This window comes from Macrosteles quadrilineatus, unplaced genomic scaffold (genome assembly GCF_028750875.1).
Source record: "Macrosteles quadrilineatus isolate MER2022 unplaced genomic scaffold, UCM_ALF_1.0 Scaffold_7__1_contigs__length_78375512, whole genome shotgun sequence".
Classification (NCBI taxonomy): domain Eukaryota; kingdom Metazoa; phylum Arthropoda; class Insecta; order Hemiptera; family Cicadellidae; genus Macrosteles; species Macrosteles quadrilineatus.
This window is the reverse complement of record NW_026542600.1, coordinates 46,015,761-46,029,936: the sequence shown is the minus strand read 5'-3', so window position 1 is coordinate 46,029,936 and position 14,176 is coordinate 46,015,761. Positions and strand designations below refer to the sequence as shown.

Sequence of the window (14,176 nt, the reverse complement as noted above, 5' to 3'; positions counted from 1 at the left end):
GGACATCAAAATGAAAAAATAAATCGGTCCCGGGTCTAGGTCTTACCGTGCCACCTACAGTAATAGCTACTTCCCTATAGGGAAATTCGCTAAAACGGGACACGGAACATTTAAACACGAAACAACACGATAGCGCTATCATGACACGGCACGGCATTGCAACGAAACATGTCAGCTTTGAACAACATTAGTTTAAATAAGACACAATTTTGGACGACTGACGGAGGTAAGCCTATAAAGTCATTATTCGTAGTCCAGGGGCTATCAGAATGAATAATATGAACAGGGAGACGTTTCATCAATCAAATCATTGCTTTTGGAATAGTGTATTAACCTAGTCAATAGTGGAAGACTTAATGGCTGTCTTCTAATTGTTCCTGTTGACTTATTTGAATGATAGTAAATGTATACTTGTAATTATAATTATTACTTTATGTAGCTATATATTAATACTTATATATGTCTAAAAAATAAATACTATATTTAATATACTCGTAGATAACCACGAGGCATCCCTTACATTGCGTGTGAGGGACTGTTTTTCCTAACCAACAATGCATACACTGTTTTAATATACAGTATACTATAATATGGCGCTTACAATCTGCTTTTGAGAATCTTTCATTGGCTTTGGCTAAAAAAATATTCATTCAATTTGCAGCGTGTCGTCAACGGTAAATACCTTCATCTCAATCAAATACATTGCTAAAATGACGATCGCCACTAAATCGTACAGCTATGACTCTTGCAACGCACTTTCATCAATCTAACTTCGCATGAGAAGTGCGTTGAAGATGCAGAATCTTAATGGGTTGTTAGTTATCTTCAATGGTGCGTAGAGCTAACACTGCAAGCTAAATTCAACAGGTTGTAAGTAACTGTTTAGTAGATTTGTTCACATTCTGTTTTATGTATTTTATAATTTAAGGTATCTGTTGAAAACATAAACTTCTTATTAGTTTGTTTACACTTGCTATACAACTCGCTGTTTTAAAGTAGCTCAATTTCAATGCTAAAATGCCACTGAAGATCGTACTTTAGATTTTTTTGTTTGGATTTTATTTCATAGTCGACATTAGTTAGGCTACTTAAGGAACAGCGGTAACAACACAATCATGGTTGCAATAAATCCCTTACGGTTTTAGTTCGCTCTTTACAATGGAAAAGGTTTTAGTTCAACCTACCTAGTTGTTAAGTTGTTCATCAATCAGGATATATGTCTTTACGAAGATTTTATGATCGCTGTAAGATATAAATTCCTCTTATGTCTGGGTAGATTAATCTCATTTATTTCTTGGGCCGTGCAGGGGACAGTCCTCTTTCGACTGGTGACTTGAGGAGAAGAGGAGAATCAAATAGCAAATAGGGTCTTCTTATTTCCCGCTCGTCGGCCACAGAGACGTCGAGATCCGGTAAACAATATGCCTCAGTCTCTCCCAATTAAAATCTATTAACTCAGCACTGCATAAAAACTCCCATTTTTAAGAACTGTCTGGTCGTGACACGAGATATGTCTTTATATTTCTTGATTTCTCAGGGAGAATACAATCTCAGCTCCCCCTTCCCTGAGGCGGATTCAAGTCCAGAACCAAATTAAAACCGACCGTTATTCCCACAAACAGGGCGGTTCACTTCTTTCTTCGCATTTTAAACCCTTAATATTTTTATCTTTAGCTTCACCTCCCAATATTGATTGTTTCCCCTCTCCTCGGGATCTGACGTGCGCTCACTAATTTCCTTTCTCGGCCGATTTGTGGTATAATAGCTACTCGTGCCGGTTATTATGCATTCCCACCTGTTATCTACGCCAGCCTTACATGCATGAGATCCTAGTTGACTCTGGACAAAAACTACCTGTTGCTGTTAACAATATATTTTTTAATATCTAACTGTGGTTTAATCACCACATACGTCTATTGTGTTTGTTATCCACCATATTGGTAAATGTCTTCACTCATGGATACAGAAAGGTATTGATACAACCAAATCTTCTGACAATCGCATTGATAATATTGTGCTTGGGCTCCATCGTTTTAGGTGTCCAAGTTAACCGAATTCCCCATAGGCAAATGGTCTTTTGACATTACTTGCAAACTGTAAGGCTGGAATATTCATCGTAGGCTAATTAATTATAATTATAACAAAATGTTTAAAACATTAAAGCACTTGAAGGAATGGTCCACACACACACACACGTCTCCTAGCAGTGTGCACCCCGAGATCAATAAGTGCAAGTACGGGGGGTCGCGGCCGGCACACTCCTTTATTATCGCACATCACAACATATGTGTGTGACATATCTCCCAAAGCGATTCATATTCATACGCGAGAACTAATTGCGATATTTTCCGTGGGACGCAAAGCTGCGGAAATGACGCTCGCAATCGGCCGTGGGTCGCGCTCGCTCTGCTGGCAAATCGTTTACCAAAGAACGCAATGTGCATGCAGCCGAGTAAGTAATTTGTTTGTCCCTTTTACCTTTGCGATAAAACAAAATATTTCTCTGAATGATTCGATAAGCTTGTCAGTTGTGCCAACAGCAGAGGTTGCACATCGCTGGTTCCCCTGGTCGGAACATGAAAGATCGCAATCTTCTATATGACCTACTCTGCGCCTCGTGCACCTTTACGGAATTTCAACCCCGTGAAAGGCTGCATTTGTCACCTAAGTTCGTTGAATGTGGTGCGGGCCAATACGAAAAATAAATATTGAAAATATATATGGTAGATATCGCGTGGCTTTTAGAGTTGGAGTTATCGAATTCATAGAAGGGTTTCCACGGTTAATTTTGCTTTTTTCAACTTTTTTTTCTTTTAGAGATACACGAACCTTAAACTTAAGATTATCTCCGAACCACCAAACTATGGCATCAGCTCATAGCTGAAAGTCATTGGTAATTGGCAAGATTCGAACCCAGTGTTTTTAGAACAGAGGTCCCGTGCTTAACCACTAGACCAGTCAAACCTGGGTTATACATATATTAAAAATTAAGCCCTTCGTTGCGTACAGGTTTGATAACTGCTTGTAAAAATTATGGTTTATGATTGTTATAATTTTATTCGCGTTTAACCAATAGCAATGACTTCATACGTATACAATTCTGTAATCGAGAACTTGCCTAGGAGAAAAGTGGTGTATTTTCGGTAAGCGACAACACCAAAGAAAATAAATAAATCGGAACACAATACATCACTCAATAGTTTAGACAACAATCCATTAAAATGGTTATTTGGGAGCATTATCTAATGGGCGGTATAACATGGAGGACATGGATTTCAATAGCTGAGGGTTTAATGAGTGTATTCACTGGTTCGGGACTATTAATACGCCGTATTACACACGTCGCCACCCATTAAACAATTGTTGGGAAACCGCTAGGGCTGAAACTATTACTACACCACTATGAGTAAATAGCATCATGTCTACTCTACGTGCCAATCCGCTATCATGTTACTCAAATCTTCTTTCAATCGACATTTTTAAACGGGATAGGTTTTGTGCAAATAACATCTATATATAAATCCAATATATATAATATAGCAATGCCACATTTAGTTTGATTTGGCGCTGGACGAAAGCCACGAATGTTTATGGCCATAAGCTGGGGGACGTAAGCCACGACAATTAGTGAGGGGTTGAGAAGCAATAATCCTATGGACGAAAGCCACGACGGCGGGCCAGGTAGTTGGGAGGTACAAGGGAGAAACGGGAATCCTTCACATGAACGTACATAGCATCTATAGAGGTGATTACTTGAATTTTCCACAATGGCCTCACCACTGAGCAGCAGATTCAAGTAGCCTAATCAGTTTATTTCGTAAATAGTTTATATGCTCTTACCATCCAAAACCAGTTTAAAAATTTAATTAGCTCAACTTGTTCTATGCAGGGACAGACGCAAATATTTTGCCAAAGCTGTGATGTTTCAACAAATTTTCAAATACAGTCCGTCATAGAGCAAAAAATAATGAAGGAGCAGACAAAAACGGAACCCTAAGATATTCCATGGCTATTATGACTGTTAATCGCTTAGTTAATACTTTTGCTGTTTCAGTTTCTTTTACTGTCATCAAAATCAAATGTAAATAGATCAATTTGTATGTATAAGTTATTAGTCAACCTGTTTTCGATCTAATATGAACCATCTACTGATCGTAAATGTGGCGTTTTTACACGTCGACAGTGCTCACATGTACTTCTAATTTACATGATAAACCTTAGGCCAGAATTTAAAATTTATCTTGAGCATGATTAAAAATAATCAGTTAAAATAATTACATGGCTCAACAAATTTAACATTCTAGAAAAGCGCCAACATATGAAAATTAAATTAAATGAATGTTTGTTTAAGATCATTATTACAATAGACTCCTAATAGAAAGATATTTACAATATTCAAAACATTCCGATTTCATATCTACTGTGAACGTACTATGAAGAGGAATCAATATCTCAATCAGGCTACGCCCATATGGAAGAACCCCCTTTCCAATCAATTTTCATAAACTGATTTGTTTCTTGTTTACAATCTGACTGGAGTGAAAATTTTGACCGATAATAATCAATAAGCTGTCAAATAACAATTCACGTTTACATCCGTTATAAAAGAAGTTGGTCAGTAGCACTGGACCTGTGCAGCATTCTAGAAATAAATTAAAAACTTTGGGGGCGAAGCTATTAAGAACTATTAAGACTCGACACACGACCGACGCGCGTCTATTTTATGTCCGCAGTAAAAGTAAAAAGTAGGCCTACTATGTATTTATGTGTTTCGTTATGTGTAAAATTCGTGTAAGTGTTTTCAAAACTTTATGACGCACCTAATGGGGAAGACCAAGCTCTTATATCAAGGACTGATGATGGCGATTTAACGTCGCCGAAATGCATATCCTGCACTAGGATTCTACAGGATCGACCGGCGGACACAGGTAATTTAACCTTTTATTCTATTAAGAACCTTTATACTGTATTACCATTCGATCCTGGGCTGGATATTAATCTGTAGAATGACATCTCATTTGTATAGATCGGCGAAGTAGGACGGACTAAAAAGCGACGTTAAAAGAAAAATAGTATATTTCATCCCTAGGGCATAAAAACACACTTTTTGGCCGTGTGATGAACTCGTATATTTTCAACATTCATTATTAATTAACAAACTAAGCTAGAAAACGAAATACTTGTTATGTAAAGACTCTCAAAACAACATGTCCATCTTGTTTTCAATTATTTCAATGTAAATAAGCAGCTTACGATTGTGTTACGGTACATTATATCATAGATAGTAGAGCTATTGTCAACAATGCAACAATAAAACCTTACCTTACAAATTAATCGATAAATAATTTCGATTTATACGATTGCCACAATCGAAGTTTACAACTGTTTACAACAGCTGATTTTTCCTACAGTTACCTAGCAATGTACATGTTCTCTCACTGATTTGAGAAAGCAAAGTGGCCAATTCACTCATCAGTGAGACAATGTTAACATTGTCTCACTCTAATTACTTTGTCTCACTCCAGATTTGCAACGCGAAGGCACGAAATAGTGGGCGCGTAACATGCAGGCAACGTCGTAGGCGCGCGAAATACGTTGGCAGCACTGGCTGTAAATCAGCTGGTCAGCTGTTGTACTGTTGTATTTGTCACTTCACATTAAATGTTATATTAAAAGTTCACTTCTGTGTAAAAATAGGTTATGTTTCCTCACAAATTTATTTGTTTTATGGTAACTGTAGGAAAAGTATAATGTGCAACTCGAGTTCAAAGTACAATTGCCTCACTCGAGAAACCATTCCTCACTCGCCTACGGCTCGTGAGTAAGGATTTCTCTCGAGTGAGTCAATTGCTCACTTTTCTCACTAGTTGCACAAATAACTATTTACTCCCTAGGGATCAAAATCATTAAATATAAATTAATCATTAATTATTTCGAAATATAAAAACAGATCTTTCAACTTTTTATCAGGTATGAAGTTAAGTATTGTATCGGAAAATTCAGTAGCAGCCGTTCCAATGTATCAGCATACACGATGTAACGAATGTGGTTAACGTTGTTTGGGTTCAACTATAAAATTTGATTGAATTTAAAGAACTAGCTATACCAATGCGTGATATATTTCTACGGGGGTTGGTAACATCATAGGGTTGTTGACACCTGATTTCTTGTATGGAGAGAGTCATGGATTTAGTCATTAGAATGCTGTATCATCCTTACATTTTGGCATATTCGGCATGTCAAACACACGACAATGTTTAAAATGAGTTATTTGTAGTGTTTAAGAAAAAATAATTTAAATCTAATTATTTTTCACCCCTTTGGTATTGTTACCAATGATTTTTGTAACCTGTATATTTTTATGTATATATTTTTTTGGTTAATTTGTATCTTTATGTATTATGTACGCCTCGTACAGTTATTGTTTTTATTATATTATTAATTCGAATTGATCATACAAATTGTACGGTAATGATTGATTTTCTAGAATTACAACATGTGGCCAAAGTATTAGGTCCAACACTAACATGTCACGTGTAGTACCCAACATGTAATATTTAAAAATTGTATTCATAATAATTTTAATTTTACTTTCTCTTCCCATATAGTAGGCTATAGCTATTGTTTACGTTATAGCTTTAGAACAATCTGGTTAAGGCCACCCCGAAACCAAACAGTGTAAATAATAATATGTTTGTGTAGATTTGTACAAATTATGTAGGGTGTATTTGTACAACTATGGCCAATTTTGATGTAACTTTGACATAAAGGACATTTCTTCTTAGCAAAGTTTTAATAATATTAATGAGAACTTCTCATTACTTTTGGGTTTGGATAATAATGGCAAATAATTGCAGTAACATCCAAGTAATTCAGTGGTGTAGTGGAGCAAGCGTTCCCCCTGTTTTGTTTTTTTATTTTTTTAATAACCTTAATATTGATAGACCCGTATTTGTTCTACGACCACGGTAAGTTTTCCCGTACTAAAAACTATACGACTGCGCCACTTAACCTGCGATTCTTGGTACGAGTTTGGCTGATATTAAATATAAATTACTCCCGCAGCCACACGCAGCAAACCTGCAGGCTAAGTAAACTACTATTTATCTCATTGTATTTTAACTGAAATATTGCCTTCAAGATATCAGATCTATTATCTATTTAAATAACATTACAGTATGTTTAATGACTACTTCGGTTACTACAGGGAAGAAAAGAAGTGTGTTTTCGGTAAAATGTTAATGGTGGATAGACTTGTGGCTAAGTACTTATTTTTTAGCTCTTCTCTATGGCTGCCCACTGGGCATTTTCATGTTTTAAGGGTAAAATTTATAAAACAACAAATGTGAACAATTTCAAAATCCAATAACACCCCTTATCCATTGCCCGATCTTGCTGGTTTGTTAACTCAGAACTCATTCTTCAAAGTTTATCCGGAACTTAACATTTATTCAAAAGTTTATAAAAATTGGGCCAAAATAACTAGAGTTATCGTGTTTACCGACACACACAAACACAGTGTATACTTTGGGGAGACATAAAATCCAAAAAGTTAAATGGTCCAGGGTTTACTGTGCTATCTACGGTAATAGCTTATCTCCCATTATGGGACATTCGCTTGAAATTAATTATTGCATTTTTATTATATAACAACTACATTACACTAGCGATAGCCAGATAGTAGAATAAAATATCAAACAGTAGTACAGCTCGAATTAGTATATTTCGAACCTTTTTAGCACGGTGGATTCAGAAGGGAAAAACGAATTTACTTGAGATGCAGAAATAAAACAGGGAGCTTAAATTTTCCGTTCTCCCAGTGAGCTGCCACCCTGACTCCAGTCTACCTGGCTAGCAGTCGTGGCTCACGTCCCTAGGGTTAAAACCTTTTCAACCCTTCAATTTTCGTGGCTTTCGTAAACCACAGCTTAACTCACCTGAGCGGTGAGAGGCGTTTTCGCGAAAATCGGATTTGACTTGGAACCATGAGTGGCGGCGCTTAACCGCCGCTCAGACGTATCGTGGCCATCCCCAACAAATTTATTTGCAACTAAATGAAACCCGATGTCAGAGCGGCGCCGCTCACGCCGCTCGCCGCTCACCACTTGCCGCTCGTATCGTACCCGGGGCCTAGGCCATAAAAATTCGTGGCTTTCAGGACGCAGCCCTAAAATTAACCAACCTTACCCAACCATAAACAAAATAAATCAATCTTGTGAAATAAATGGTATTTTTTTTAACAAATATGCCTAAGCTAAGTGTATAAAATCCTATTGTTATTGCTCCATTTCATACTTTGCCTAAAAGGTTCAGGCATTGTATAGAATGCCTGCATTCACTTTGTCTGTAACGTATATAACATTGGTTCTATGGTTTTGTAAAACAGCTATTAATAAAGGGTATTAGATGACGATAATCAATCATAATCGAGCAACTAAATAATACTTGCTTATAAAGTCAATAAGTATCCTTACATCTATACAGTTAAAGGTTAACCTCTACAATTGAAATGTATTGTCTTAATGTAAGTTTACCATGTTTGATCAAATGAGATATTAAAAAAATATATAAATTGTAGAGGACTATTACTTCTTTTATGCGAAACCCCCAATATAGATATTACATTTATCGCCACTACATCATGTAGTGGTAAATTGGCCCAATAACCCAAATGGAGAGTCGGGACGAAATGATCAGATGACGCCGGATAACATGTCTGTAAAGGTGTCAACAATGTGTCAGCTCTGACGCAGTTATTCAAAGCGTGTACTACGATAGTGGTGGGGTTAGGGGTAGGTGGGGGTGATGGAGGGATGAAGAGGGGTACGTGGTGGGGGAAGGTAATGGAGCGAGCACTAATAGAGCCTAATTAATTGTAACAGTCAGTTACAGGCCTGCGGGTCGCAAGAAGCCCCCTCTCTATTCATTAACGAACAAACGGCAAAACATCACTCCATGTCATCGGCAACATGTGCCATCACCGACTTATATTGTTATGCCCTGTGTAACACATCAACTCTGTATTAACTGTTTAGCAACATCGAATAAATTGCGATACCACTCTCCGTGTCAGCCACATGTAGCTAACATTCATATTTTACTTTCCGCCCATTGCAACATTCGCGCACCGGTACGCTATTTTTGCGTTATACACTGCATTTACGCTTACTCCGGGTTATGCGGTAATGAGTGGTCTGGGTATAAGGGTCGCCATAGATCTTGACCGATGAATCGGCACTACTAGCCATCCTACAAGTTTTCAACAAGCTATCGTCGGACCAGTGATAAGGGTCGGGTCGTAAAGCCGCCTATTGTCCACCACGGAGGGCGGCTCGACCCTCATTAGTGCCGCTCGGTCGCACTCAGTAAGGAATCTGATACCATAAAATAATTCTCTTAAGGAATAGAAATAGTTGAGAATAATTGTGATAATGAGATTTACCTTGAAATTTCGAGTATTTTTATGTAAAATTTGGAGTAAATCGGCCAATTTTCACATATTAATTTTTCTCTAAAGAGGTATGTTTAACCAATTGCCGAGTTGAGTCAATATTTACAACAAATGACTTGAAATTTAAAGACGATATAAATGTTATTTTTGGAGTTTATATAGGTGCGTTCGAGCCCAATTCAATGCAACTCAAGTATTAGTACGTCCAGTAATATCTCATTGTAAAATACGGTCATGGCGTAAAAAAATTAACAAGTACACTAACAATGTTAATAACATCAATATGGTCATTACTTACATCAATTAATTTCCGGACTTCAAATTTACAATTCCTCTATCCCAGAAAGGTCCATCTCTTCTCCTTCAGATGGTTCATCTGCACCTTCACTGTCCTCACTGTCACTTTGTCCTAAATCAACAATAACAGCATCATGGAACTCGTCAATTAATTGTTCTCTCTCAAAATACTGATCTTCAATACTTTTCACGTGACTGCAGCACTTTTCCCACTCACTGGCGCCGATTTCAGATACCTTCGCTTCAACTAATCTCATAATACTGTTCATGTTAAACTGAGTATTGCGTTCAGCTACATAACCCTTGATCTGAGACCAGATGAGTTCGATGGCATTCAGGTCAGGGTGATACGGAGGCAGACGAAGAACCGTATGACCACTGTCATTCCCCTCTAAGATTTCGTCTAGACTGTATCTCGTTGGTGGTTTATTTTGCTGGATTAGGTTGAGAAGCTCTGCCTTAAACATGGTTGGTGTGAAATCTATGTTGTGTTGAGTCAACCATGCCTGCATGTCCGCCTTTAGAGAACTTTTTGTGGGGATTTTATCCAGTGTCACATTGTGATAAGAGGCATTATCAATAATAATTACCGATCTTGGTTTCAGATTTGGCGACAGTTTTTCTTGTACCCACTTTTCATAGTTAACAGTGTTCATGTTTTTGTGATAGTCCCCTGTACTTTGGCTGGCTTTCCACTGGAGAAATGTGTTTGGTATAAAACCATCTTCTCCACCTGCGTGTACGATGATTAGACGGTCTCCATTACCAACTGGAACATGAAGTCCACCATTTGTACTATCCTGCCATAAGTAGCGTGATTGGTTACCACATACGTCTCATCGGTGTACACTATTGGTCGGCCTTCCCTTCTAAATTGTCTCATTTGCCTAATAAAATTTATCCTTTTGTTTCTTATATCTTCTCTTTCAATTAGGATTCTTCTGTTATTCCTAGTCTTTCTCCACTTGAAACCCAGTTCTTTCAAAATTCGCCTCAAACTTGTGTTGGAGCCTTTGAAATCGATGGCTTCGGAAAGTCTCAATCGCAACTTCTCAACTGTCGGGACACATTTGTCAGATACATAGAAATTATGTACAGTTCTCCTAACAACTGCTTTGTTAAACTCATCCATTTCTGTAATATTCTTTTTAATTTCTCGTTTTTTATCTGGTGTCAAAAATGAAGCAGTCTCACCAGGGGGAGTGTTATTTAGTTTTACAGCTTCTTTTGTAATCCGGTGTATGGTACTTACAGAAACACCCGTTGCTCTGGAACATCTTTCCTGGCACCTTTTCACTGGCACTATGAAATGATTTTCATTCCACTGTCTAGCTTCTTCTTTAAAAAAGTTTAATACATTACACACTATTTCCCTAGACTGTCCATGCAATTTTTTGTTCTGGACCTTGCTCAATATTGGAGGCATTTCTAATCACAGAAGTGCACATACACGACACAATGATATACTACGGAACGACAGAGAATATGTCCTATCAGCCGGAATACCACAGCGTAACTGTTAAGTTAAAGTGTAAAAACCCAGAGGTTGGGGCAGATTCCCGAAAGGGTGACATGAGTCATAAACAAGCATCTGGCAACAAACACATTTCTCGGTAAAGGAAAGAGAAAGCAAGCCTCCTGTAACGTGTTTCCCTCTTACAAACCCCAAAGCGCGACAGTAAAAATGTTTTACAAAAACACCAAGTTCATTTCAGATCACTAGACTATTAATTCGTTTCTTTAGACACCATAAGACAAGATAACAAAGTTAAAAAGGTTTACACAATTTACGAGAAAATAGATCATAATGTTATATTTCTGAAACTTGACAAAACAAAAATTGTTGTAAATCACCCCAATATTCGTCGATTTATATGTGTGTATTTTATATTGTAATAATTACCTATATGATTTTTAAATAACTCCAAAATTTCGAAACCACAGATTGTTTAACTTTTTGTGATATAAATTTAACAAACTGGGTACAAATTTGAAACTTTGTAATATAAAATTTGACAATACTTTCTTAAATTTGATAGTGTTCTCGTCAAACGAACCATTTCGAAGGTGTGGGTGTGATACCGTACACTCGAGTCTACACTATTGTTGCACGGGCAGTAGTTGTAGGAAACCAATGTTTTCAGGAAAGTACCCGCACTCCTCCCCGCGCCCATCCCAACGCTCGCCAATCCATCTGTCAAGATCTGTGGCGACCCTTATAGGCTGAGGTTAGAAAAATACTGTGGTCGAAAAGACCCTTTCAGTCTGTGTGATAAGCCATCTTTTGCATTATATCAGGAAACCTTTTGTTTTGCACCTTTCTCTAAGATAACAAAATTTCTAAAAATACTCTGCATTTCGATTATAATGGTAGTTTGAAAAAGTTAAATGCTTCGTATAGTAGGTCACCGTAATACAAATCTCAAATTCAAATCAGTCTAAGTACAGAGATATTATAAGAGATATTATTTATAGAGAAGAAGAAAGAAGAAGTAAGATTATAGTAAAATGTTCACTGTAAAACGATGGTAAAGACGAACACATTCGAATTACAATATGCTAATGCGTTTGCAAATCGGGAATAATCTCTTCCTCAAAAACAGAGTACGAAGTTGACCGAGCTATTTATGATATAAAAAACACAATGCAAATAAATAAATAAGTACAAATAAAAACTCATCTAGTTTAAATACATAAATCCGGGTGCGTGGACAAATTCTGACTTAAATTTTGTGTTGAAATAGTGCGATTACCGGATCAACAGCTGTAGATATCAGCGAAATCAGAATTAAAAGTAGATATACAGTAGTATACATTTTTGTTACAGAAATCCAACATTGGGACAGTTCAAATACTAAGTGGCTCTATTCATAGATAGTGTTTCAAGTCCATATTTTTGTTTTTATTTAATTTAATTTAAAAGTTGTGAATTTTTCATTCCTGTCGTAAAAATTATATATACAATGATTCCAAATATATTTTCTGAAAGAACTATTTGTTCACATTTCATTGTGTTTATGTTTTTACAATGAGGGTTGACTTCTAATTAAATTATACAGGGTGGCTGAAAAGTAACTTACACCCCACCTTAACTTTTCAACCATTTGAGATATTTAAAATCTGTTTGCGGCAACCTTCTTAGATATGAGGGGCTACAATAATTATGGTCAATTTTGAAAATTTCACCTTTAGTTGTAGTGGGGGTAGGGGTAGCTCCAAATTTTCAAATTACAAGTATAGTCGAGTTTGGTATCATTTTACAGGTCTTGACGAAACATGACAATCGACATAAAGAAAACAAAAATCGGCCCACTAATAACAAATTGGTGCCCTAAAACGTTTCAAATCCAAATAACCATGAGGATGGCTGAAAATTAACTTGCACCCCCTTTAACTTTTTAACTATTTGATATATTTGAAATTGGTTTGCGGCAACTTGTTTGGATATGAAGGGCTACAATTATTATGGTCATTTTTTAAAAATTTTGCCCTTAGGGGTAACGGGGGTAGGGGGTAGCTCAAACTGTTCAAATAGCAAGTATAGTCGAGTTTGGTACAGGTCTTAACGAAAAATAACAATTAACAGAAAGAAAATAAAATTCGGACTATTAATAACAAAATGGCAGCTAAAGATGATTAAAACAATGATTATTAAAAGTTATTTTGAACTGCCATTTTTTATTAATGGTCCGATTTATATTTTCTTTATGTTAATTGTTATGTTTTGTCATGACCTTAAACATAGTACCAAACTCGACTGTACTTACTGTTTGAAAATTTTGAGCTACCCCCTACCCCCGCTACCAGTAGGAGCAAAATTTTCAAAACTGACCATAATTATTGCAGCCCTTCATATCCAAACAAGTTGCCGCAAACCGATTTCAAATATCTCAAATAGTTAAAAAGTTAAAGGGGGTGCAAGTTAATTTTCAGACACCCTCATGGTTATTAGATTTGAAACGTTTTAGGGCGCCATTTTGTTATTAGTGGGCCGATTTTGGTTTTCTTTATGTCAATTGCTATGTTTCGTCAAGACCTGTAAAATGATGCCAAACTCGACTATACTTGTAATTTGAACATTTTGAGCTACCTACCCCCTACCCCCACTACCCCTATGGGCGACATTTTTAAAAATTTACCATTATTATTGTAGCCCCTCAGATCTAAGAAGGTTGCCGCAAACAGATTTCAAATATCTCAAATGGTTGATAAGTTAAGAGGGGTTGTAAGTTACTTTTCAGCCACCCTGTATACGTCCGTAACGGGAGTTAAAGTGTCCCAATGCACGGTCATCGATGCATAATAACTCCCTAATATACAGTAATATAATAATATAATACTAACATAATAATCGATGTAGAGAGTATTATACATCGATGTGCACGGTAAATAATATTATGCAATACACTAGACAGTATTATTGAAGGT

At 36.7% G+C, this 14,176-nt stretch overlaps 1 protein-coding gene across 1 annotated transcript; it reads right to left on the bottom strand.

Moving 5' to 3' along the window:
- Positions 1-9,259: 9,259 nt before the first annotated feature.
- On the bottom strand, positions 9,260-10,880 carry LOC128998948 (uncharacterized). The gene is made up of 3 exons (XM_054425303.1): positions 10,748-10,880; positions 9,779-10,517; positions 9,260-9,374 (listed from the first exon to the last, which is right to left on the bottom strand). Exons 1-3 carry the CDS (start codon positions 10,878-10,880, stop codon positions 9,260-9,262), a joined length of 987 nt encoding a protein of 328 aa, XP_054281278.1.
- Positions 10,881-14,176: the final 3,296 nt, after the last annotated feature.

Coding starts and splice junctions, on each gene's coding strand:
- LOC128998948 (XM_054425303.1), bottom strand. CDS start 10,880: ATGGATGAGTTTAACAAAGCAGTTGTTAGGAGAACTGTACATAATTTC. Junction 10,518..10,747: donor TTTCAAAGGCTCCAACACAA/GTTTGAGGCGAA, acceptor TTCATGTTCCAG/TTGGTAATGGAGACCGTCTA. Junction 9,375..9,778: donor CTTTCTGGGATAGAGGAATT/GTAAATTTGAAG, acceptor TTATGGTATCAG/ATTCCTTACTGAGTGCGACC.